At 42.2% G+C, this 26,890-nt stretch overlaps 1 protein-coding gene across 3 annotated transcripts in view; it reads left to right on the forward strand.

Annotated features, from left to right (window-relative positions):
* ttll7 (tubulin tyrosine ligase-like family, member 7) overlaps positions 1-8,972 on the forward strand; it is a 142,141-nt gene extending 133,169 nt beyond the window's left edge. For 2 of the 3 annotated variants that reach the window (XM_029706283.1, XM_029706286.1), the window contains one exon: positions 6,674-8,972. In XM_029706283.1, the coding sequence (XP_029562143.1) occupies positions 6,674-6,794 (121 nt within the window). In that variant the 3' untranslated portion in view covers positions 6,795-8,972. The remainder of the gene's footprint in view (positions 1-6,673) is intronic. The other variant, XM_029706284.1, reaches the window with a different exon arrangement.
* The last annotated feature ends 17,918 nt before the right edge of the window (positions 8,973-26,890 follow it).

Below are 26,890 nucleotides of genomic sequence, written 5' to 3' on the forward strand. Positions count from 1 at the left end.
GTTAATTGTTTTGCCCCACAGCTAGTCAAGTTAGTTAGCTACCTAGCTAAATGCAGCATTATGTTTGCTAGTAAAGAGCAGTGTGGTAGCTAACTAACTGTGAATAAGTTCATTGTTTCGCCCCACAGTTTTCCAAGTTAGTTAGCTAGCTAGCCAAAGGCAGCGTTATGTTGCTATAGCTAACTGTGAATAAGTGAATTATTTCGCCCCTCAGCTAGCTAGCTAAATGCAGCATTACGTTTGTGAGAAAAGAGAAGTGTGGTAGCTAACTAACTGAATAAGTGAATAGTTTCACCCCACAGTTAGCCAAGTTAGTTAGTTAGCTAGCTAAAGTTATTTACAGTTAGTTAGCAACTGCTCCTACACTCTTTCACTAGCTACCATAATGCTTTCAAAAACGTGGTAATGAGGTGTCTCCAGTTGTGTTTACACTTTCCAAGTGTATTCCATTTAAATTCAGTCAACTCTGGACAGGAATCGAAATAAAAAATTCAAGAATCCAAACATCTTGGACCCTTGGACTTTCAATTCATCATCTGAATTTGACTGAAATAAAAATGGAATTGAGCCCTACCCCAATTCCCCACTGCACACCTTCATGCTAACTGTGGCTTACTGTAGCTGTGTCCCAATAGTCTCAGATAGATTCCTCACCTTATCTCCTTTTTTCGTCAGACTTAGTCTAAAGGTCAAGAAAGCTGACTGGTGAAAGGACAGATTAGAGGTTATGTAGGAAAGGAGGCAAGGAAAGTAAACAAATTGAGACTGTTGGGAAGCAGCCTGTCAACATGCAATCGCAAGAGACTGTGAGCCCTGGCCGGCCAATAACCTAACCTCTTCTCGTCACTGACACAGAATGGCTTCCATTGCACTGCGTGCTTACCACAGTTTCACAACGATGGCCATCCTTCCTTTGAGTCCATCAGACACTTGTGAATGCCCCATGGCCACCATGGGGCTGGTTACGGTTATTTTGTCATTAGCCACATGCTTTGTCTCGATGGGGTGACATTATGTCTGCCTATGAGAAGAGCACCATCTTGCACCTGTCACCTCCTTCTGCTAGCCTGTGACTCATACCCTACTCACTGCCGTTGTGTCTGGACCCCCTGACCTGCATCCTTATGCTGCCTGCTTACCTGACACACACACACACTAACACGCTCGTAAATGCACACATATGCAACACACACGCGCATGCCGAACACACACACTCACACTCTCACATACGCATTTTACACAGACATATATTCTGCAGTACACACACACACACACACACTGGAGTGGGTCTCAGTGATGAGAGACTCTCTAACTTAAGCACTTCTCATGGTAGGAGTACAGAACATGTGTGTCAGTGATCACATACAGTAGGTCTGAGAACAGGCCTTCTCTTTCTGTGTGGGCAGAACATATGAACATAGTCACACAACAGTATTATTGTGAGCCTAGATGGCTTTTCACGCTAGTGAATTGAACCAAACCGAACAGACCAAGATGTACTGACCTGGCCTGGTTACACATCCACCATAGTTGGTTGAATCCAGCTGAAAAGTACACTGTGAATTATTCTATTCAGTACAGTTAAGGTTTTGGACCTTATTTCATTTTTCCCCATTTTTTTTAAGGAATAACAATCAGGTTAATTGGGTTTTGTCTGTGGAATCGGTCAAAGATGACCTTCTCCGTACGGCTTTTGATCATGTTCACTTCTTTCACTTAGTCAAGACTGTTATTCTGCTTGGCAGTTGTGTCGCTAACAGAGACCTTGAGCAGTGCAGGGCCTGTTGGAGGTACTCCACATAATGCAGCGGCGAGTTTGGAGCTCGGTCTCTTCACACTGACGATTTGAATTGAAGCAGGGCTCCACAGCAGTGGCTTCTCCTGGACTTTCAACTGGCAGGTTACTGCAAGCAGCTCATCCATGATCAAAAGCCCAAGACCTGGAAGACGTGTTACAGAGGGTCCAATTAACTATAGCCCGCAGAGTGATCAGGGCTCTGCGTGCTATAGTGTCGGGACCATATCACGCGATTGGCCTACCTAGTGTGGACAGAATGTTCTCTGTGGGAATTCATGAGAAATAGAAAGGGAAAATAGTACACACAATCACTAACCACCACCCACAAGCATCACCGCATAGTTCATGTTTGAATTTCATTTCTTGCAGTGGAATTTCCATACATTGGCCAACAAGTGTTCCGTGTAAGAAATATGGTTATGCCTTCCAGGAAGTGTAACACACACCAAAGTTTCAGACTGATCCCCTTACAAACACGGTCTAGGGGGTTTGTAATAAAACTCAAACAGAACGGATATCAGATACAGAGGAAAGCCTTCAGGAGGAATCAAAGCTTCTTCCAGAAATGGATCCCCATTCCCTATGTAGTGCACTACTTTTAAACAGATTAGGGAATAGGGTGCCATTTTGGACACAGACCAACATAATCAGAAACGAGGAAAGGGATAAACCCGAAAGGTGACAGAAAATCCTGCAACACCATCCTACTGTAAGTTTAAAAGTCAATGTCCCATCGGAAACCATTGTAAGCAGTGCCCCTGAAGTTGCGAGGATGTAGTGAAGCAGTGCAGCAATTCGAGAGGGTATTGGCTAAGTAATCCGCCCTCCCTCACTCTCCTTCTCTTCCGGCCTTGCTCCATTGAATGGTTGAGCTCTAGAACAGGCCAAGTAGTACTGTGGGTGGGTAGTTTAACAACCGCAATCGAAAGTACCCGCACGGCCCACTTGAGTGGTTTTCAAGGACATTCTTCTTGAACTAAATGAAGTTAATTTGAATCCTGCCCAACTCTCCTGGGTCGGGCTCTGTTGCGGCAGATGCCCTCGACGCAGCAAGTCTTTTTTTGGTCGACTTTAAAAAGAAGAAGAAGCAGCTCGACTAATTTGTCCAGGAGATATTTTACAGGGAAAGTATGTCAGAGTGAACAGTGTTATCTGCCAGCTAACAGAAGAACATTAATTCACACCATAATCCATATGGTTTAGTTGACAAACTGTTTTATTAGTTAGCCATTCAGATCTGTAAAATTCGATCAAGCTTTTTACTCAAATGCCATTTTTGTTCTCCCTGAGTAAATTCATTGATGTCCCTTGCCATTTTGAATGAGTTGAAATGTTGATACAAATAGTTAAATAACATATTATGCGCCTTGTTATAAGACATTATACAGGTGCATACATGCTTATAAGTTATAAAGCAAAGTGTTACAGTGAGTTGTTTCTGGTTGAGCTGTACTCGTATTTAAAGAGGAAATCTGCAGTTCAAACAATAACAAAGTGGTGAACACGCCACTTTTTTGGTAATTAGCTTAGGCATGGGGCTGGAGAAATGTAACCACTATCAAATTCATAAACAGAGCAATGGATGCAAGAATTGACCATGCATGATCTCAGAATTATAGTTTTACCCATGTTTTGAGGCTATACAGTGTTTGTTTACAATTACATTGTTTACAAACAAGGGATTTAAACAAGCTTATATTTTAGGTTCTGATGGGGGTAGGACAGTTGATCTAAGCTCATTAGGCATTTGTAAGTTATATTCTTCATCAATCAATGGGTTTACAGCATTAATTTCAAAGTACAAAAATGGGCAAATCAATCACAGATTGCTGTTTTATTCAAGCTCTCTCCGTAGCCGATGTGAGTAAGACCTTTAAACAGGTAAACATTTACAATGTGGCAGAGCCAGATGGATTACCAGGACCCGTACTCAGAGCATGCGCTGACCAGCGACTGACATTTTCAACCTCACCTTGACCCAGTCTGTAATACCTACATGTTCCAAGCAGACCACCATAGTCCCTGTGTCCAAGAACCCCAAGGTAACCTGTCGAAATGACTATCGCCCCGTTGCACTCTGAAAAGCTTTGAAAGGCTGGTCATGGCTCACATCGACACCATCATCCCAGACACACTGGACCCACTCCAATTCGCATATAGCCCCAACAGATCCATAGATGACGCAATCTCTATTGCACTCCACACTGCCCTCTCCCATCTGGACAAGAGAAACACCTATGTGAGAATGCTGTTCATTGACTACAGCGCAGCGTTCAACACCATAGTGCCAACACCAAGTTCATCACTAATGGCCCTAGGACTGAACACCTCCCTCTGCAACTGGATCCTAGATTTCCTGACTGGCTGCCCCCAGGTGCTGAGGGTAAGCAACAAAACATCCGCCACGCTGACCCGCAACATGGGGATCCCTCAGGGGTGCGTGCTTAGTCCCCTGCTGTACTCTCTTTTCACCCACGACTCCAACATCATCATTACGTTTGCTGACGACACGACGGTGGTAGGCCTGATCACTGATGACAGTGAGACGGCCTATTAGGTAGAGATCAGAGATCTGGCAGTGTGGTGCCAGGGCAACAACCTCTCTATCAACGTCAGCAAGACAAAGGAGCTTATTGTGGACTACAGGAAACAGAGGGCCGAGCACATCCCCCATTCACATCGACGGGGCTGTAGTGGAGCTGGTCGAGAGCTTCAAGTACCTCGGTGTCCACATCACTAAGGATCTATCATGGTCCACACACACCAACACTGTCATGAAGAGGGCACAACAATGCTTCTTCCCCCTCAGGAGGCTTAAAGGATTTGGCATGGGCCCTCATATCCTCAAAAAGTTCTACAGCTGCAACATTGGGAGCATCTTGACTGGCTGCTTCACCGCTTGGTACGGCATCTGCTTGCATCCTACCGCAAGGGGCTACAGATGGTAGTGTGTACGGCCCAGTACATCACTGGGGCCAAACTCCCCGTCATCCAGGACTTCTATACCAGGTGGTGTCAGAGGAAGGCCCAACATTTTTTCAAAGATTCCAGACACCCAAATCATAGACTGTTCTCTCTGCTACCGCACTGCAAGCGGTACTGATGCACCAGTCAGCTTTCTCAACCAAGTCAAGAACCAACAGGACCCTGAACAGCTTCTACCCCCCAAGCCATAAGACTGCTAAATAGTTAGTCCGGGTAGCTATTGGTTAACTATTTAACTATCTGCATTGGCCCTTTTTGCACAAGCTTTATTTTTTACTCATCATATACGCTGCTTCTACTGTTTATTATATATCCTGTTGCCTAGTCAGTTAATTCCTAGTTATATGTACTGTACATATCTACCTCAATTACCTTGTACACCCGCACATTGACTCAGTACTGGTACCATGTGTATATAGCTAAGTTATTGTTACTCATTGTGTATTTATTATTACACTGAACAAAAATATTAATGCAACATGCAACAATTTCATGATGAATTGTAGACCACACTCTCTACCAAGAGAGTTCTCATCTATATTATTCGTAGCCGTCTATTTACCACCACAAACTGATGCTGGCACTAAGACGTACTCAATGAGCTGTATAAGCCTATTTTGATAGGCTTATACAGTCTCTGACCGTGTGGTGCAAGGACAACAACCTCTCCCTTAACGTGATCAAGTCAAAGTAGATGATTGTGGACTACAGGAAAAGGAGGACCGAGCACTCCCCCATTCTCATCGACGGGGCTGTAGTGGAGCAGGTTGAGAGCTTCAAGTTCCTTGGCGTCCACATCACCAACAAACTAACATGGTCCAAGCACACAAAGACAGTCGTGAAGAGGGCACGACAAAACCTATTCCCCCTCAGGAGACAGAAAAGATTTGGCATGGGTCCTCAGATCCTGAAAAGGTTTTACAGCTGCACCATCGAGAGCATCCTGAGTGGTTGCATCACTGCCTGGTATGGCAACTGCTCGGCCTCCGACCGCAAGGCACTACAGGGGGTAGTGCGAACGGCCAAGCTTCCTGCCAGGACCTCTACACCAGGTGGTGTCAGAGGAAGGCCCTAAAAATTGTGAAAGACAGCCACCTGGGTACCAGAATGCCAAGTCTAGGTCTAAGAATTTCCTAAATAGCTTCTACCCCCAAGCCATAAGACTCCTGAACAGCTAATCAAATGGCTACCCAGACTATTTACATTGACACCCCCCCCTTTTTTTGTTTTTACACTGCTGCTACTCGCTGTTTATTATCTATGCATAGTCACTTTACAAATTACCTTGACTGACATGTACCCCCCACATTGACTTGGTACAGGTACCCCCTATATATCCTCGTTATTGTTATGTAATTTTCTTGTGTTACTTTTTGATTTTATGAAAAAAAAAAATACTTTCGTTTATTTTGTAAATATTTTCTTAACTCTATTTCTTGAACTGCATTGTTGATTAAGGGCTTGTAAATAAGCATTTCATGGTAAAGTCTACACCTGTTGTATTTGGCGCATGTGACAAATAACATTTGATTTAATTAGAACAGATCCAGGCGCTCTAGATTCACTTGCTCACGCCATCTCACCTCACACTGTAGTTATTCCCACCTTCTCTACCTACTGTATATATTTTTGCCATGTGTCTATTTGATGGCTGCAGATCTCATAGGCATAGCTCATCATTAGAAAGGTGCTGTATTTTAGTCTAGGCTTGAACAAAAGGGGAGACATATCCTCATCTCGTGAATGTGTCGTCAGCTTGCAGGGATAATGGGTTAATGCAGCCATGATCTCTTCACTGTGACCCTTTGGGCCTCTAATCCTCCCCTCATTATGTCCCTTGTCCACCTTCCCCCTCCTCTCTTCCCTCCATCCTTCCCTCCGTATGTGCAGGTATCTGCTGCCAGTGACCTCCCAGTTCATCATGAAGTGGCCTTCATCCAGCTTCGGCCATGTCTCCTCGGCCATGCCGCGCTCACGCAGTCTGTTCACCACCCGGATGGGTCAGTTCTGACTGACCGCCCAGGCCCACCCTCATGAGCTGTATCCCCCAGCCAATCCCTCCTCCCCTCAACTAACCAGTTGAGAGGGCTGAACTGGTGGACCTTGGACCCCACAGCGGCCCCACAAAGGCCAGAGCATATGGGTGAGATTAGTGACACCCTTGCTCAGCCCAGAACACTCCAATGTTCCAACAGGACTCTTGATCTGAGCTCCACTTAGTGTCAGACAATGGGACACTCTCATGTGCCCCGACCCAGTCTTTCTCTGTATCTCTGTCTCTCTTGATCTCGCTTTATCTCTCTTTCTTTCTCTCTCTCTCATTGTACCTTACATTGCTGTATTATATACGCTCACTGTACAGTTACAAGTCAAGGTACTGTAAAGGAAAAAAACTAACAGAACAAGGTTTCTTACAGTTATTTTGTAAAATGTTCCATGAATGCAGTGAATGCTGACACAGTATGCAGATGGAATGAGATTAACAGGTTATCCCTTTGTTGAGAAAAAAAATACGCTTTTTTTTGCTGGCAATGAAAATTGCTAAATGTATTTTGGTGCTGTTTGTATTTTATTTATTGTTTAACTTATTTCAATGTGATGCTTTAGTTTACATTGTTTTAACAGTCACTTCCTGTCAATACAACCCAAAGTACAGTAGAGCGAGGAAAGACTAACTTATTTAAAACCATTGGGTCAATTGCAACCAACAGGTAGAACGCACAGCTGCAGGTTAGCGCTGGATTTCTTAAAACACTACTAACGGGAGTTTACATGCAGTTGCGTGTTATAACAAACTAGCTTGCAACCAAAAACCCACCAGAATAAACCAGCAGATCAGTTGAATTAATCAATATTTATTGTAAGAATATAGACCCAGTGAATTGTAAGAAACTTGAGTATAGTATAGTTCAGTACAGGGATGTAGAGTATAGTACATTACAGTAGAGTACTAAACTGCAACTGCACTATTCTGCACTCTACTGAGATATACTCTACTCGAGTACAGTAAAGTATAATACAGTACATTATAGAAGTTTATGTTTGGGCCACATTAGAATATAATTTGTAATTTGACATACCTTGATTAGACTCTAATTTAATAAAAATATAGGTTTGTATTAACAAAATGATGATTGGTTTGATTAAGTTGATTTTAGTTCAGGAGTTTATTTTCCCCTTTTGATAAGAAATTACCATACTGTATTAAGACAAGTTATTAATGGATTAAATATTGGAAATGAAAAGTAAGTATACCAACACAAGCTTCACATTAATAAAATGTATAGCGTAAATTGCCACAGTAGATTATCGCTGGTAAACGAGGAATTACCTCATTTCAGTTGTACGGAATGATTATCAGATATTTAAATCTGTGCTTAATCTGCTCAAATATTAGGTTTCATTTATACCGAAGATAATACCCAGAGGGCTAAATAGTCTTGAAAATGTTTGGCAGCAACCGGGACTTAAAGTTAACATCGACATCAGCTTTAGGGCGGGGTAATATGGTCACCAATAGGGGTTGCAATTGAGATCAGCAGTGTGGGTAATTTTAGGGCATATTGATGGTTTAACGAGAGATCACCTCATTTTGAGACCGTGCTCAATGTTGGTTGCAGTTGACCCATAAACTTTTAACTATAGCTTATATTTTGGGTCTGTAATGACAAGTGCAGCACAGTATAGCCACAGAGCATCTAGAATGTTTATTTCCAACTAGCGAGCCAAGCATCCCTGCTACTCAGTGAATGAGTTGACTTTGCAGCCTCTCCGTAGGGAGCCAAAATGGAGTCTCGGATATTGTCCTGTTGAATATGCACCTTGCAATATATCACACCGTTTCCGGGTACCAGGTCGACTACATTGTTGACTACATTGCAGTCGCCTGCCAATTCTCACAACGTCTGGATAGGTGTTTATTGAAATCTGACGCCCGACTGGGAAGTTGTTGACATGGCACGCATGGTTGCTGTGTGCAGCGAGACTGCAATATAGGTGATCTGGAACATGACCAATGACTTACTCCACATACTGCTTATGATGCTGTAAGCAGTAGTTCTTGCATGCATAGATTATAGTTCTACACCCAGACGTTGTCGATAGACAGAACAACTGCATTATGGGAAATACTTGAATTTTTGTGTTGTTAAATCTTTTGGTCTGCGCTCGCATTAAATACACAAATTTAGATTTGTGGGTATCTTAAATTTCATATACAGTACCAGTCAAAAGTTTGGACACACCTACTCATTGAAGGGTTTTTCTTTATTTTTACTATTTTCTACATTGTGAATAATAATGAAGACATCAAAGCTATGAAATAGCACATATGGAATCATGTAGTAACCAAAAAGTGTTAACTTGTTATGGATAGGGGGCAGTATTTTCACGGCCGGATAAAAAACAATCTGATTATTACTCCTGCCCAGAAACTAGAATATGCATATAATTAGCTTTGGATAGAAAACACTCCAAAGTTTCTAAAACTGTTTGAATGGTGTCTGTGAGTATAACAGAACTAATTTGGCAGGCCAAAACCTGAGAAGATTCCAAACAGGAAGCGCCCTCTCTGACCATTTCTTGGCCTTCTTGATCATCTCTATCCAAAACAGGGGATCTCTGCTGTAACGTGACATTTTCTAACGCTCCCATAGGCTCTCAGAAGGCGCCAGAACGTTGAATGATGACTTTGCAGGCCATGGCTGAAAAACAGTAGCGCATTTGGTAAGTGGTCGATCTGAGAACAATGAGACTGGCGCGCGCATGCACGAGACGACTCCATGTTTTCATTTTCAGTCTTTGAACGAAAACAACGACTCCCGGTCGGAATATTATCGCTTTTTTACGAGCAAAATCGCATAAAAATTGATTTTAAACAGCGTTTGACATGCTTCGAAGTACGGTAATGGAATATTTTGAATTTTTTTGTCACGAAACGCACCGGGCGCGTAACCCTTCGTTACCCTTCGGATAGGGTCTTGAACGCACAACAAAACGCCGCTATTTGGATATAACTATGGATTATTTGGAACCAAACCAACATTTGTTATTGAAGTAGAAGTCCTGGGAGTGCATTCTGACGAAGAACAGCAAAGGTAATCCAATTTTTCTTATAGTAAATCTGAGTTTGGTTAGTACCAAACTTGGTGGGTGTCAAAATAGCTAGCCCGTGATGGCGAGCTATCTACTCAGAATATTGCAAAATGTGCTTTCAACGAAAAGCTATTTTAAAATCGGACACCGCGATTGCATATAGGAGTTCTGTATCTATAATTCTTTAAATAATTGTTACGTTTTTTGTGAACGTTTATCGTGAGTAATTTAGTAAATTCACCGGAAGTGTTCGGTGGGAATGCTAGTTCTGAACGTCACATGCTAATGTTAAAAGCTGTTTTTTGATATAAATATGAAATTGATTGAACAAAACATGCATGTATTGTATAACATAATGTCCTAGGAGTGTCAAGTGATGAAGATCATCAAAGGTTAGTGCTGCATTTAGCTGTGGTTTTGTTTTTTGTGACATTATATGCTAGCTTGAAAAATGGGTGTCTGATTATTTCTGGCTGGGTACTCTGCTGACATAATCTAATGTTTTGCTTTCGCTGTAAAGCCTTTTTGAAATCGGACAGTGTGGTTAGATAAAGGAGAGTCTTGTCTTTAAAATGGTGTAAAATAGTCATATGTTTGAAAAATTGAAGTTTTCGGATTTTCGAGGAGTTTGTATTTCGCACCACGCCTATCATTGGATATTGGAGCAGGTGTTCCGCTAGCGGAACGTCTAGATGTAACAAATCAAATTATATTTTATATTTGAGATTCTTCAAAGTAGCCACCCTTTACCTTGACGACAGCTTTGCACTCTTGGTATTCTCTCAACCAGCGTCACCTGGAATGCTTTTCCAACAATCTTAAAGGAGTTCCCACATATGCTTCGCTTCACTCTGCAGTCCAACTCATCCCAAACCATCTCATTGGGTTGAGGTTGGGTGACTGTGGAGGCCAGGTCATCTGATGCAGCACTCCATCACTCTCCTTCTTGGTCAAATAGCCCTTACACAGCCTGGAGGTGTGTTGGGTCATTGTCCTGTTGAAAAACAAATGATAGTCCCACTAAGCGCAAACCAGATGGGATGGCGTATTGCTGCAGAATGCAGTGGTAGCCATGCTGGTTAAGTGTGCGTTCAATTCTAAATAAATCACAGACAGTGTCACCAGCCAAGCACCCCCACACCATCACACCTCGTCCTCCATGCTTCACAGTGGGAACCACACATGCAGAGATCATCCATTCACCTACTCTGTGTCTCACAAATCATCAGACTAAAGTACAGATTTCCACCGGTCGAATGTCCTTTGCTCATGTTTCTTGGCCCAAGCAAGTCTCCTTTTCTTATTGGTGTCTTTTAGCAGTGGTTTATTTGCATCAATTCGACCATGAAGGGCTGATTCACATAGTCTCCTCTGAACAGTTGATGTTGAGATGTGTCTGTTACTTGAAATCTGTGAAGAATTTATTTGGGCTGCAATTTCTGAGTCTGGTACCTCTAATGAAATTATCCTCTGCAGAAGAGGTGATTCTGGGTCTTCCTTTCCTGTGCCAGTCCTCATGAGAGCCAGTTTCATCATAGCGCTTGATGGTTTTTGCGACTGCACATGAAGAAATTTTAAAAGTTCTTGAAATTTTCCGAATTGACTGACATTCATGTCTTAAAGTAAATGATGAACTGTCATCTTTATTTGCTTATTTGAGCTGTTCTTGCCATAATATGGACTTGGTCTTTTACCAAATAGGGCTATCTTCTGTATACCACCCCTACCTTGTCACAACACAACTGATTGGCTCAAATGCATTAAGAAGGAATTAAATTCCACAAATTAACTTTTAACAAGGCACACCTCTTAATTGAAATGCATTCCAGGAGACTACTTCATGAAGCTGGTTGAGAGAATGCCAAGAGTGTGCAAAGCTGTCATCAAGGCAAAAGCGTGGCTACTTTGAAGAATCTCAAATATAATGTTTAACACTTTTTTGTTTACTACATGATTCCATATGTGTTATTTCATAGTTTTGATGTCTTCACTATTATTCTACAATGTAGAAAATAGTAAAAATAAAGAAAAACCCTTCAATGAGTAGGTGTGTCCAAACCTTTGACTGGTACTGTATGTGTTGTATCACATATGGATTGTATGACACATGATTTAGTGTGTGTTATTTATGAGTGGGGGGCAAAAGTGGTTGCGATAATGTAATTATGTCATTGGCACCTCTGATGTCATACTTGTTGTCAGAGGTTGGAACTAAAATTATTTTCCAATCGTTCCGAGCAGAGCCCTTATTTTTATGTTCCATTCCGGTGATCCCACCAGAAAATAAAGTTCTGAACCGATTCGAACACATAAAAGTAATGTTTCATATAGTTCATTTTTTGTAAAAAAAAAAATTGAACATGGGAAATCAACTTTGTTTCAACATTCAGCTCATTATTTTACTCCTCCAATTAGCGCTGATAGTGTAGCTTGCTCTGGAAAGGGTAAAATAGTTTTGACTGGTCAGATAAATTGCAGGCACGAGATGTGACTGAATTTTCACGGGGGAGGAGAGAGCAAGAGAAGAGGGGTGGACATGGAGAGGGCTTGGCTTGAAGCGCTGAACATCATGACATGAATTGAATATGTTTATGCTATTAGTAGCATTATAACATCACCAAATTACAGAATTATATACTAGACTTTAGGAATATTTTTTGAAGTAAAAATAACATTATTAAATGTTTTTCAAGATTTATAGATACCGGTTCTGTTCCGGAACACTGGAGATCACTTTCGTTCCTGGTTCTGTTTCCATTCCTCTGACAATGTCGTTCGTTTTCGGTTCTGTTCCCTGAACCAGTTTGAACCCCTGTTGGTTGTAATAGGAAGTTTTGTAAATGTCTTGTTATGTAAAACAAATCTTACCAGATAACAACAATAATATGATTTATTTTCCATGACGTGATATCGTCATGAGAAAGACATCTTTACCTGGTTGTAGACATTCTCAATCTACAACTAGAAATGACATCATTATGATGTCACATGTCCATTTTTGAGTCTCTTTGGCGATTCTCTGTAAGTCGTACTGTTACTGCAGTGCTTTGCCTCGCCCGAGGAGCTGCCATTGCGTGTTTTAGCAGCTGTGTCCTATTTCCCACTCCCGCAGGTACAAGTGCCAGTGCAAACAGTGATGTGCCAATACACCGCATATCCATTCACTAATGTGTTCCATTGGTCTTTAATTAAGGTTAATTAAAGTTTAAATGTGATCAATTACAGTAGAAACCCTCATTAGGAACTATTTAAATGTTAATAGGGAGAAATGCAGTATTACGTGTCTAGGCTAGATTGTGTTACTTTTCTCACATAATTTATGGGTTCGATTTTCAACGGTAATAGGAAGCAGTCAGACTTCGTGATAAAGTACACTGTACGTTTTACAACAACTCTCTTACTAATAGGTGTGGCGGGAATTATGTGCTAAAAATGTATTTTCCCCTTACACTTTGATGAATATTAATTCACAATGCCAAATATTTTATTTTGCCTGAACTTTGTGTTATTTAAGAGTAATACCTTTTCAGTTGAGGTATGGATTTTTAAGTTTACATAGCAATAAAATGCTTAAAACAAATGAGGTTCTCAAGTTTATATTATTATTTATTCTATATCAGCATAAGGGTGCTTTGCGGTTCCATGTAGAATCTTTTTGACTGCCGTATTCAGTATGAAGCGAGCCATTGAATCCTCTTTGGTTATATATGGAGCCTTTACTTCAATCCCATTAGTCCATCTGAGTGACTGTGCTTGGTCTCTGTGCCTTTGATAGCCTGACAGAGTGACTACACGACACATAGCTATGACAGGCTGTCCATGTTAGCCCTAACCTGGATCACATTTCCCGTTTGGAAATGTCAAACGTCACTCATGTCAAGGAGTGTGAGAGAGAGACCCGCAGCCCTGTCTTGTTTTGACCCGGACCCCGGGGAAGACAGGTGAGCCCGGCCTTTATTTAACATCTCTACACCGGACTGGCGTCCAGCTTCCTCTGGCCTCTCAGATGACGCAGTGAATTTCCCCCCAATCCCTTCCTCCCTCCCTTCTTCTCTAGTAGTAGAAGAGGTGGATGAGTTCACAACCTTGAGTTCCTACTGCATCGTGGTCAGAGTCCTCTGCACCAAACAGGCAGACAGTGACAGCCAGCCTTGTGTTTCAACTAGTCCCAAAAATATATCCCTACGCTATGGCGCTGCACTGTCCTTTTGACCTCTGTCCCCCTTCTACTCTCTCTCCCACCCTCACCTGTCCTGGATCCTGGTCCAGACAGTTGTGCAAGCAGCCAGGGTCCAGTGTACGCTCAAGTCCACAAGCCCCTCATCTCTGATTCGCCATCCCTGTGACCTGAGTGAAAATTGGCCTGGGAGCAGAGTGTGAGAGGTGGATTGCTCAAATGTGATAAAGCGGTACACTTTGACCGTTTGTATGTGTGCATGTGCGTGCGTGCATCTACAATGACATGCTTCACAGGACTGTATCAGGAGGCAGTGGTTTACAGCATCGTCGTCGCAGCTGGGGGCCGTCTACTGACAAACACACACTCTACATTGCACACCACCTAACCATCTCAGGACTGATAACAGGCATTTGCCTCCTGGATACCAAGGGCTCCTTTAATTTTCTCCCCGACACTCCTCCATGCACCGTGAAACTATTTCAAGGTGATTTTTTTTTAAAGGTCATTCCCTCTTCCATAAGCTGCACAACAAAAGGCTACATTCATCAACTAACAAATTAAGAAATGGCTGCTATACTTTAATGTAAGGGAGTCCTCTGATCTGGAAAGTGTTTTTGTTTTTTTGACAATGACAGCCTAGCAAGAGGTAAAAGGCCTCCTGTGGGGACAGGGGATAAAAAATGTAGGCCGAAACGCACATCAAGACAAAAGAGAAAAGACTACATAAAGAGAGGCCTAAGACAACAACACAACATAGCAGCAACACAGCATGACAACAACACAACATGGTAGCAGCACAAACATTGTTAGGCACAGACAACAGCAAAAATGAAAACAAATAGTAGAGTCGTGTCTGTGACTATCATTAAATGTGTTAGACTTATTATGTCAAATCAATTCTCTGTGTAATTATTATTACGTGATTAAACTAATAATGTAAACCTTAATTAACTAAGAATTCGGGGCACCACAGGTAAATGTTTATAGAGTCTCTATTTCCCGAATCGACTCTTCAGATATTTTCATATCTTATCGAGTAAAGTATTAATGTATTATTATTAACTCATCAGATGAACGTGGTACCTTCAGGCGTTTGGAAATTGCTCCCAAGGATGAATCAGACTTGTGGAGGTCTACAATTTTTTTCTGAGGTCTTGGCTGATATATTTTGATTTTCCCATGATGTCAAGGTAAGAGGGACTGAGTTTGAAGGTAGGCCTTAAAATACATCCACAGGTACACCTCCAAATGACTCAAATGATGTCAATTAGCCTATCAGAAGCTTCTAAAGTCATGACAATTTTCTGGAATTTTCCAAGCTGTTTAAAGGCACAGTCAACTTAGTGTATGTAAACTTCTTACCCACTGGAATTGTGATACAGTGAATTATAAGTGAAATAATCTGTCTGTAAACAATTGTTGGAAAAATTACTTGTGTCATACACAAAGTAAATGTGCTAACCGACCTGCCAAAACTATAGTTTGTTAACAAGAAATGTGTGGAGTGGTTGAAAAACAAGTTTTAATGACTCCAACCTAAGTGTATGTAAACTTCCAACTGTATATATTTACACCCGTATGTCGTTGTTGTCTCTCTGTTGGAATCGCAGGTCCGTCTGCTGGAGAGTCAGTTCATCAGCGAGTCTCTGGTTAACTTCCCCAGAAGTCACAATGTCTTTTGTAGTTGTCGCTTTCTCAGTGGCTCTGGATATTGTCTGTTATAATGGATATGTCAGGCGTACAGATGGTCGTTGCATAGGATAGATGCTTCCGCGGTTGTCGATATTCTCGTACTAGATTTATGTAATTTCCAGCTGCAGACTAGTAATTCTACAGCTAGGATTTGCTCTTATTCTGTAGTGATCGATAGTCTCCAATAATTTCCAGCCGTGTAGCCAAAGTATCCGCTGTCTGGTCTCCTGGGCCTATAGAGTTGTAGATCTTAACCATTTCAACATGTAGCGTCAGCTCCATGTTTTCTAGTCTAACCTCTTATGGCTAGGGGGCAGTATTTTCACGGCTGGATAAAAAACGTACCCGATTTAATCTGATTATTAGTCCTGCCCAGAAACTAGAATATGCATATAATTATTAGCTTTGGAGAGAAAACACTCCAAAGTTTCTGAAACTGTTTGAATGATGTCTGTGAGTATAACAGAACTCCTATGGCAGGCAAAAACCTGAGATGCTTCTGTTCAGGAAGTACCCTGTCTGAACATTTCTTGCCCTTCTTTATTATCTCTATCTTTTACAAAGGATCTCTGCTCTTACGTGACACTTCGCACGTCAACAATGGAGTCTCAGAGCCCGGGAAAAACAGGAATGACGTAATTCAAAGCCCTGGCTGAAGCACACGAGAGCAAAAGCTGAGTGGTCACTCAATGGACTAAGCCTTAGGCGCGTGACCCGCCCCGCCCCCGGCTTTCGGTTTTTCCCTCAGTTTACAGACAGGCAGATTCCCGGTCGGAATATTATCGCTTCTCTACGAGATAAATTGCATAAAAATTGGTTTTAAACAGCGGTTGACATGCTTCGAAGTACGGTAATGGAATATTTAGAAATGTTTTGTCATATTTTGCGTCATGCTCGTGGCCGAGATTTAGCGTTGGGATAGTGTCTAGAACGCACGAACAAAACGTCTTGATGGAACATAACGATGGATTATTTGGGACCAAACCTACATTTGTTATTGAAGTAGAAGTCCTGGCAGTGTATTCTGACGAAGAACAAGCAAGGTAAGAACATTTTTCTTATAGGAAATGTGATTTTGGTGAAGGCTAAACTTGCAGGGTGTCTAAATAGCTAGCCCTGTAATGCCGGGCTATGTACTTAGATTATTGCAAAATGTGCTTCATCCGAAAAGCTATTTTAAAATCGGACATATTGAGTGCATAGAGGAGTTCTGTATCTATAATTCTTAAAATAATTGTTATGCTTTTTGTGAACGTTTATCGTGAGTAATTTAGTAAAATCACCGGAAGTGTTCGGTGGGAATGCTAGTTCTGAACGTCACATGCTAATGTAAAAAACTGGTTTTTGATATAAATATGAACTTGATTGAACAGACATGCATGTATTGTATAACATAATGTCCTAGGTGTGTCATCTGATGAAGATCATAAAAGGTTAGTGCTGCATTTAGCTATGGTTTGGGTTTATGTGACATGATATGCTAGCTTGAAAAATGGCTGTGTGATTATTTCTGGCTGGGTACTCTGCTGACATAATCTAATGTTTTGCTTTTGCTGTAAAGCCTTTTTGAAATCGGACAGTTTGGTTAGATAAAGGAGAGTCTTGTCTTTAAATAGCTGTAAAATAGTCATATGTTTGAAAAGTGTAAGTTTTCGGATTTAGAGGAGTTTGAATTTCGCGCCCCGCCCATCATTGGATATTGGAGCAGACGTTCCGCTAGCGGAACGTGTAGATGTAAGAGGCTAATGGCCTATAGAGTTGTAGCCATTTCAACGTGGGGACTCTGTCCCGGCGTTCTCTGACTTAATGTACATTTTGTAGGATGTGGTTTTATACTCTGTGGAAAAAGGGGCGATTCCATGACGCCTGATGTAATGTATAGCCTCACGGGGGCGTGGCCACTGACTAGTTAAACTTTATATGAAAATCCATACTCTCATTTAGAAGGCTAACATCACATTACACATTTTCACAAATAGTTTCATATTTACTCATTCTTTTTATCCAACATCTAGATGTACATCTGATAATTGAAAAGTGACACAAACAGATATACAGTAATGTGGGTCTCATGTCTTTCATGAGGTCACCAAATGAAACAACTTTGACAGGACTGTTCTTTAAATACACACAGACATTCCCACATTCTCAAAAATAGAAATATTGTTTAATTATTCAAACTTTTGATTGTCCAAGTGTCTCTCTGTGTTCCACAGTTTACATTCCATTCTCGAACACTACAGAGCATAGAGGCAGCGTATTTTACGACCGCCAAAAAACAGCCGACTTCCCGCTCTCCCCCTCTACGAGAGAGAGCACGCTGTAGAGCAGACCCACTGTAACCTGACCTGATCCACTGTAACCTGATCAGATCGTCACAGGGGAGTTATGATAGTTGAAACAAAAACACATCACGCAAAGCAGCCACAAGTGTAAGTAAGTGTCCAGGATTTGAATGTAGATATGGAGTAAAAAATTTCTAGTTTGAGTGTTTTTTGCAGCTCATTCCAGTCACTAGCTGCTTTGGGGACCTTTAATAGAATGTGAATGGCAGAACGGGTGCTCTATGTGAAGGATGAGGGTTCCAGTAGGTATCCTGTGATGGAAAATGTTATGTTGATGCTTTTCTATTGATACATTTTGTGTTCTATGTTTTTGCTTTTCTAATAACTGTTTTCTGTGTTCATGCAAGTGACTGATTGAATGAACCCTCACTATCAGTATCTGCAATTTGGCAGTTTTCCCAGACCCTTGTTTTGAGAACGAAAGATCTCTCAGTTTCAAGGTCTCAGCTTAGAGAGAAGAAGCCTCGCCAGTATTGGTTGGTGACATGAATGAAGCAAACGTTAATGATTCATTAATTATGAATGAATAAGCTAAATCATGCAAATATAACTTGTCTGTATATAAGAGATTTAACGGGACTGCCCGAGAGAGGTCCTGATTGACATGTTCTTGGTGCATTGAGTTGGTTGGAACCTCTCCAGCGTGCTAATAATAAACAATGATTTATTTAAGATTGACTTTGTGTCTCCCTGTGTAAGAATTTCCATGACAATTTGGCTTCAACAAACAGGATGATTGATTCTGCCTGCGGAGCTTTCCAATGGGGGTCTGCAAGAAAAACCGGTGGTGCATTTTATGAAGCATGAAGGAAATTCTCGTCTGACAAGACCCGGGCAGACCAGACCCTTACCGTGAGTTGCCCAGGAGGAGACACATCATCTGCAAACAATTGAGGGACCACAAATGATTTCAGTAAGTCAATTTAAATGAATCTGTATAAAAATAAATTATTTAAAAAATCTAAGGCGACTAATGCATAAAAAGGTAGCCATAGTCTTGTAGAGAATAGGCTATTCACTAGACTTATGAGAATACTAGAGCGAGGGCATAATTGTACCATGGAAAGCCCCGCTGCCAGCTGTCTGTAGGCATTTAGAAGAAGTGTCTACGTGGTCTGCAGCCACTGCAAATAACACAAGGTGTTTTGAATACGGTGTGTTATTTATATGTATAGGAAGTAGCGGCAAGAGAACCATTGAAGATACATATGGTGCATAGCAAGTAAAAACAAGAGAATTGTTGAAGATGCACATGCGGTAATAAGGGAGATTTCCGAGTGTGTTTGGGAATAGTACTAAATGGATGTGATTGTGAGATATGACATATTAAGCTGATTGAAATTTAGCTGATTGAAATTTGAATAATAAGATTGAAATGTAGCTATTAATTACTAAGTGAATGAGATCTGTCAGGGGACTAGCTCCAGTGTGACTAGAGAATTACTGAGTGCGTGAAAGAATGGATACCCCAACCAGTTCTGTGTGAGCTGAGTTTTTCAATCTATAACGTTATCTAGGGGTTCTATCCACCACCACCCATTGATCTGCATGTAGTGAGCATTGACAGGAGAAGCCATTGAAAAGTTTGAGAGGTAACAGCTGAGACCTGGTAAGGGCTGAGCAATGAAGTTCATTGATGCCCCCGGACACAGAGAGAGAGAGAGAGAGAGAGAGAGAGAGAGAGAGAGAGAGAGAGAGAGAGAGAGAGAGAGAGAGAGAGAGAGAGAGAGAGAGAGAGAGAGAGAGAGAGAGAGAGAGAGAGAGAGAGAGAGAGAGAGAGAGAGAGAGAGAGAGAGAGAGAGAGAGAGAGAGAGAGAGAGAGAGAGAGAGAGAGAGAGAGAGAGAGAGAGAGAGAGAGAGAGAGAGAGAGAGAGAGAGAGAGAGAGAGAGAGAGAGAGAGAGAGAGAGAGAGAGAGAGAGAGAGAGAGAGAGAGAGAGAGAGAGAGAGAGAGAGAGAGAGAGAGAGAGAGAGAGAGAGAGAGAGAGAGAGAGAGAGAGAGAGAGAGAGAGAGTTGAGATAAGTAAGGTCTGTAACAATGATGAATAGCTAAAGATTTCTAAGGTTATAATGTTAGATTCTGTATGGAAATATGAAAGAAGAGAGTATTATTCCCAAAAATGTTGTTAGATAGAACACTAGTGAATATTTATACTCCTGTATGAATAGAACACTGGTGTAGAGGAGGAATGTGTGATGTAAAACAAATGTATAATGGGTTACTAGATATAAAGTAACATAAAATGTATATAATGGGGTACTAGAGATCTGATGAAGTAACAATAGAAATAATAATATACAAATTGCACACCCACACATAAACGTATGTAAGTGGTATAAAAATTATTCTGAGAAATGTTCAGAGTGGTCCCTTTATGGATCATTTGATAAAGATAAAGTTATAGCATTGTACGGGACTTGACTTACCCCTAACCAATAAAACGATAAATGCTTATGAGATTTCCTCCACCCTGGTAATACATTTTGAAATAAACCCCATACGCTGTTAAATAGTACCAATGATTTTCTGTTAAATAAACTTAAGGTTACAATGTATTGTACTCCCAATGGCGTTTTCAATTATGTCCCAAATGATGACGTTCTAAAACAATTTGTGAGTAGGCAAAATGGAAACTGCCTCTGTTTCCCTGTCTATGCTGTCTCAGGTGCCAGACTTATTATGGTACGAGCCACAGACGTCTTTGTCTTTGTCCTGTCGTGTCCCTTGTATATATATTTTTATATATTTTTCTTCGCATATCTTTTTAACATATTTTCCTAAACCTCAACTTCTAAATATTCTCCTGCAACCCGCCTCACCCAATGTGGCGTGGATCTGTTTTTTTTCTAAAGTATTTCTATTTACTTCGAATCTGGAATCCCTCAACTGAAGCTAGCCAGCTAACCACCTACCAGCTATCAGTCAGCAAACCACTGCTAGCGGTCATCAGCTAACCCTTAGCTCGGAAAGCTCTCGCCAGTTCGTACAACGTGACTCAAACCAGAGCATAACGGACCTATTTTTTTCTCTCCATATCCCCGGATTCCTACCGCAAACTCAACATTTTAATCTGGATCCTCGCAACTAGCTAACTGCAATCCCGTGTGACTACTCCTGGCTAGTGTTTCCATCCCGAAGCAATGCCTTAACCAACCATGTTGTTCCACCTCCTACATATGCGATGACATCACCTGGTTTAAACGTCTCTAGAGACTAGATCTCTCTCATCATTACTCAATGCCTAGGTTTACCTCCAATGTACTCACATCCTACCTTACCTTTGTCTGTACACTATGTCTTGAATCTATGCTATCGTTCCCAGAAACCTTCTCCTTTTACTCTCTGTTCCGAATGTGCTAGACGGCCAGTTCGTATAGCCTTTAGCTGTACCCTTATCCTACTTCTCCTCTGGTGGTGTAGAGGTTAATCCAGGTCCTGCTGTGCCTAGCTCCCACTCCCCATGTGCTCTCATTTGTTGACTTCTGTAACCGTAAAAGCCTTGGTTTCATGCATGTTAACATTAGAAGCCTACTCCCTAAGTTTGTTTTACTCACTGCTTTAGCAAAATCTGCCAATCCGGATGTCTTAGCCATGTCTGAATCCTGGTTTAGGAAAACCACCAAAAACCCTGAAATCTCCATCCCTAACTATAACATTTTCCACCAAGATAGAACTGCCAAAGGGGGCGGTGTTGCAATCTACTGCAAAGATAACCTGCAGAGTTCTGTCTTACTATCCAGGTCTGTACCCAAACAATTGGAGCTTCTACTTCTAAAAATGCACCTTTCCAGAAACAAGTCTCTCACTGTTGCCGCTTGCTATAGACCACCCTCTGCCCCAGCTGTGCCCTCGACACCATATGTGAATTGATTGCCCCCATCTATCTTCTGAGCTCGTGCTACTAGGTGACCTAAGCTGAGACATGCTTAACACCCCAGCCATCCTACAATCTAAGCTTGATGCCCTCAATCTCACACAAATTATCAATGAAACTACCAGGTACAACCCCAAATCCGTAAACACAGGCACCCTCATAGATATCATCCTAACTAACTCACCCTCCAAATACAAGATCTCAGCGATCACTGCCTCATTGCCTGCATCCATAATGGGTCTGTGACCAAACGACCACCCCTCATCACTGTCAAATGCTCCCTGAAACACTTCTGCGAGCAGGCCTTTCTAATCAACCTGGCCCAGGTATCCTGGAATGACATTGACCTCATCTCGTCAGTAGAGGATGCCTGGTTATTCTTTAAAAGTGCCTTCCTCATCATCTTAAATAAGCATGCCCAATTCAAAAAATGTAGAACTAGGAATAGATATAGTCCTTGGTTCACTCCAGACCTGTCTGCCCTTGACCAGCATCAAAACATCCTGTGGCGTTCTACATTTGCATCGAATAGCCCCCGTGATATGCAACTTTTCAGGGAAGTTAGGAACAAATATACACAGGCAGTTAGAAAAGCTAAGGCTAGCTTTTTCAAACAGAAATGTGCATCCTGTAGTACTAACTCAAACAAGTTCTGGGACACTGTAAAGTCCATGGAGAATAGGAGCACCTCCTCCCAGCTGCCCACTGCTCTGAGGCTAGGAAACACTGTTACCACCGATAAATCCACTATAATTGAGATTTTCAAAAAGCATTTCTCTACGGCTGGCCATGCTTTCCACCTGGCTACCTCTACCCCGGTCAACTGCCCGGCACCCTCCACAGCAACCCGCCAAAGCCCCCACCATTTCCCCTTCACCCAAATCCAGATAGCTGATGTTCTGAAAGAGCTGCAAAATCGGGACCCCTACAAATCAGCCGGGCTAGACATTCTGGACCCTCTCTTTCTAAAATTATCTGCCAAAATTGTTGCAACCCCTATTACTAGCCTGTTCAACCTCTCTTTTGTATCGTCTGAGATTCCCAAAGATTGGATAGCTGCCGCGGTCATCGCCCTCTTCAAAGGGGGTGACACTCTAGACCCAAACTGCTACAGACCTCTATCTATCCTACCCTGTTTTTCTAAGGTCTTCGAAAGCCAAGTTAACAAACAGATTACCGACCATTTCGAATCCCACCGTACCTTCTCCGCTATGCAATCTGGTTTCAGAGCTGGTCATGGGTGCAACTCAACCACGCTCAAGGTCCTAAACGACATCATAACCGCCATCGATAAGAGACATTACTGTGCAGCCATATTCATCGACCTGGCCAAGGCTTTCGACTATGTCAATCACCACATTCTTATTGGCAGACTCGACAGCCTTGGTTTCACAAATGATTGACTCGCCTGGTTTACCAACTACTTTTCTGATAGAGTTCAGTGTGTCAAATCGGAGGGCCTGTTGTCCGGATCTCTGGCAGTCTCTATGGGGGTGCCACAGGGTTCAATTCTTGGGCTGACTCTTTTCTCTGTATACATCAATGTTGTCGCTCTTGCTGCGGGTGATTCTCTGATCCACCTCTACACAGACGACACCATTCTGTATACTTCTGGCCCTTCTTTGGACACTGTGTTAACTAACCTCCAGACGGGCTTCAGTGCCATACAACTCTCCTTCCGTGGCCTCCAACTGCTCTTAAATGCAAGTAAAACTAAATGTATGCTATTCAATCGATCACTGCCCGCACCTGCCCGCCCGTCCAGCATCACTACTCTGGACTGCTCTGACTTAGAATACGTGGACAACTACAAATACCTAGGTGTCTGGTTAGGCTGTAAACTCTCCTTCCAGACTCACATTAAGCATCTCCAATCCAAACTTAAATCTAGAATCGGCCTCCTATATCGCAACAAAGCATCCTTCACTCATGCTGCCAAACATACCCTCGTAAAACTGACCATCCTACCGATCCTCGACTTCGGCGATGTCATCTATAAAATAGCCTCCAACACTCCACTCAGCAAGCCCCGCCTTATCTCAGCTCACTGGTCACCATAGCAGCACCCACTCGTAACACGCGCTCCAGCAGGTATATCTCACTGGTCACCCCCAAAGCCAATTCATCCTTTGGTCGCCTTTCCTTCCAGTTCTCTGCTGCCAATGACTGGAACGAACTGCAGAAATCTCTGAAGCTGGAGACTCATATCTCCCTCACTAGCTTTAAGCACCAGCTGTCAGAGCAGCTCACAGATCACTGCACCTGTACATAGCCCATCTGTAAACAGCCCATCTATCTACCTCATCCCCATACTGTATTTATTTATTTATCTTGCTCCTTTGCACCCCAGTATCTCTACTTGCACATTCATCTTCTGCACATGTACCATTCCAGTGTTTAATTGCTATATTGTAATTACTTCGCCACCATGGCCTATTTATTGCCTTAACTCCCTTATCTTACCTCATTTGCACTCACTGTATACAGACATTTTTGTTTTCTTTTTTTCTACTGTATTATTGACTCTATGTTTTGTTTATTCCATGTGTAATTCTGTGTTGTTGTATGTGTCGAATTGCTTTACTTTATCTTGGCCAGGTCGCAGTTGCAAATGAGAACTTGTTCTCAAGTAGCCTACCTGGTTAAATAAAGGTGAAATAAAATAAATAAATAAAATACAGTTGGCACTATGCATTGGGGCAGGTAGCGTTATTCTGGTATCTGCCAAACCCAGATTCGTCCGTTGGACTGCCAAATGGTGAAGTGTGATTCATTGCGTTTGCACTGCTCCTGAGTCCAATGGCGACGAGCTTTACACCACTCCAGCCGACTCTTGGCATTGAGCATGTTGATCTTAGGCTTGTGTGCGGCTCCTCGGCCATGGAAACCCATTTCATGAAGCTCCCGACTAACAGATATTTTACCGATGATGCTTCCAGAGGCAGTTTGGAACTCGGTAGTGAGTGTTGCAACAGAGGACAGACAATTTTTATGCACTTCAGCCCTCGGCGGGCCTGTTCTGTAAGCTTGTGTGGCCTACCACTTTGTGGCTGAGCCGTTGTTGCTTCTAGATGTAACAGCACTTACAGTTGACCGGGGCAGCTCTAGCAGGGCTGACATTTGACAAACTGATTTGTTGGAAAGGTGTCATCCTATGACAGTGCCACGTTGAAAGTCACTGAACTCTTCAGTAAGGCCATTCTACAGCCACTGATTGTCTATGGAGATTGCATGGCAGTGTGCATGATTTTATACACCTGTCAGCAACGGATGTGACTGAAATAGCTGAATTCACTAATTTGAAAGGGTGTCCACATACTTTTGTATTTATAGTGTATTTAGCTAACTCTCGGCTGACAGAAACCATAATATGAATGAGCTAATAGCAATTACTATTTACAAATCACCCCATCACGGGTGACCTCACAAGTGATTGAAATAATTAAAATCGAAAGTAATCTGACAATGGGTAGTTTGTGTGCGCCGCAATGTTTTTCGCAACAACCAAAGATAAGAGGTTACAAGTTGAATTGGGTATTTTTGCAGTATGCATGTTGAAGGGAGTGTAGTTATAATATCTTTGGTCTGACAGACGTTTACGTGACAATCAAAATGCATTGTATGATGTCAACAAAGAAGGCGCCACACATAGCTGGTAATTAGCTTAGCATCAGCTCATTATAATACGTATTTTACACACATTATGTGTCCATTACAATCTATGCAAGAATTGGAATGCATGATTTGTCACCAGAACTTGAAAATGTGAAGAAAACAGTAAATACATTATGCTCCCATGCATACAGTGCCTTCAGAAAGCTTTCAGACCCCTTTTCCACATTTTGTTAGGTTACAGCCTTATCCTAAAATGTATTAAATCGTTTTTTCCCTCATCAATCTACATAATGACAAAGCAAAAACAGGTTTTTACAGATTTTTTCAAATTTATAAAAAATATAAAAATGAAATATCACATTTACATAAGTATTCAGACCCTTTACTCAGTACTTTGTTGAACCACCTTTGGCAGCGATTACAGCCTTGAGTCTTCTTGGGAATGACGCGACAAGCTTGGCACACCTGTATTTGGGGAGTTTCTCCCATTCTTGTCTGCAGATCCTCTCAAGCTCTGTCAGGTTGCTGCACAGCTATTTTCAGGTCTCTCCAAAGACGTTCGATCGGGTTCAAGTCCGGGATCTGGCTGGGCCACTCAAAGACATTCAGAGAGTTGTCCCGAAGCCACTCTTGCGTTGTCTTGGCTGCGTGCTTAGGGTTGTTCTCCTGTCAGAAGGTGAACCTTTGCCCCAGTCCAGGGTTCTGAGAGCTCTGGAGCAGGTTTTTATCAAGGATCTCTCTGTATTTTGCTCCATTCATCTTTGCCTCAATCCTTACTAGTCTTCCGGTCCCTGCCGCTGAAAAACATCCCCACAGCATGATGCTGCCACCATCATGCTTCACCGTAGGGATGGTGCCAGGTTTCTTGAGACGTGACGCTTGGCATTCAGGCCAAAGAGTTCGATCTTGGTTTCATCAGACGAGAGAATCTTGTTTCTCATGGTCTGAGATTCCTTTAGGTGCCTTTTGGGAAACTCCAAGCGGGCTGTCATGTGCCTTTTACTGAAGAGTGGCTTCCGTCTGGTCACTCTACCATACAGGCCTGATTGGTGGAGTGCTGCAGAGATGGTTGTCTTTCTGGAAGGTTCTCCCATCTCCACAGAGGAACTCTAGATTTCTGTCAGAGTGACTATCAGGTTCTTGGTCACCTCCCTGACCAAGGCTAGCTCTAGGAAGAGTCTTGGTGGTTCCAAACCAATTTTAAGAATAGTGGAGGCCACTGTGTTCTTGGGGACCTTCAATGCTGCAGACATTTTTTTGTACCCTTCCCCAGGTCTGTGCCTCGACAGAATCCTGTCTCTGAGCTCT

Source organism: Salmo trutta, chromosome 22 (genome assembly GCF_901001165.1).
Source record: "Salmo trutta chromosome 22, fSalTru1.1, whole genome shotgun sequence".
Lineage (NCBI taxonomy): Eukaryota > Metazoa > Chordata > Actinopteri > Salmoniformes > Salmonidae > Salmo > Salmo trutta.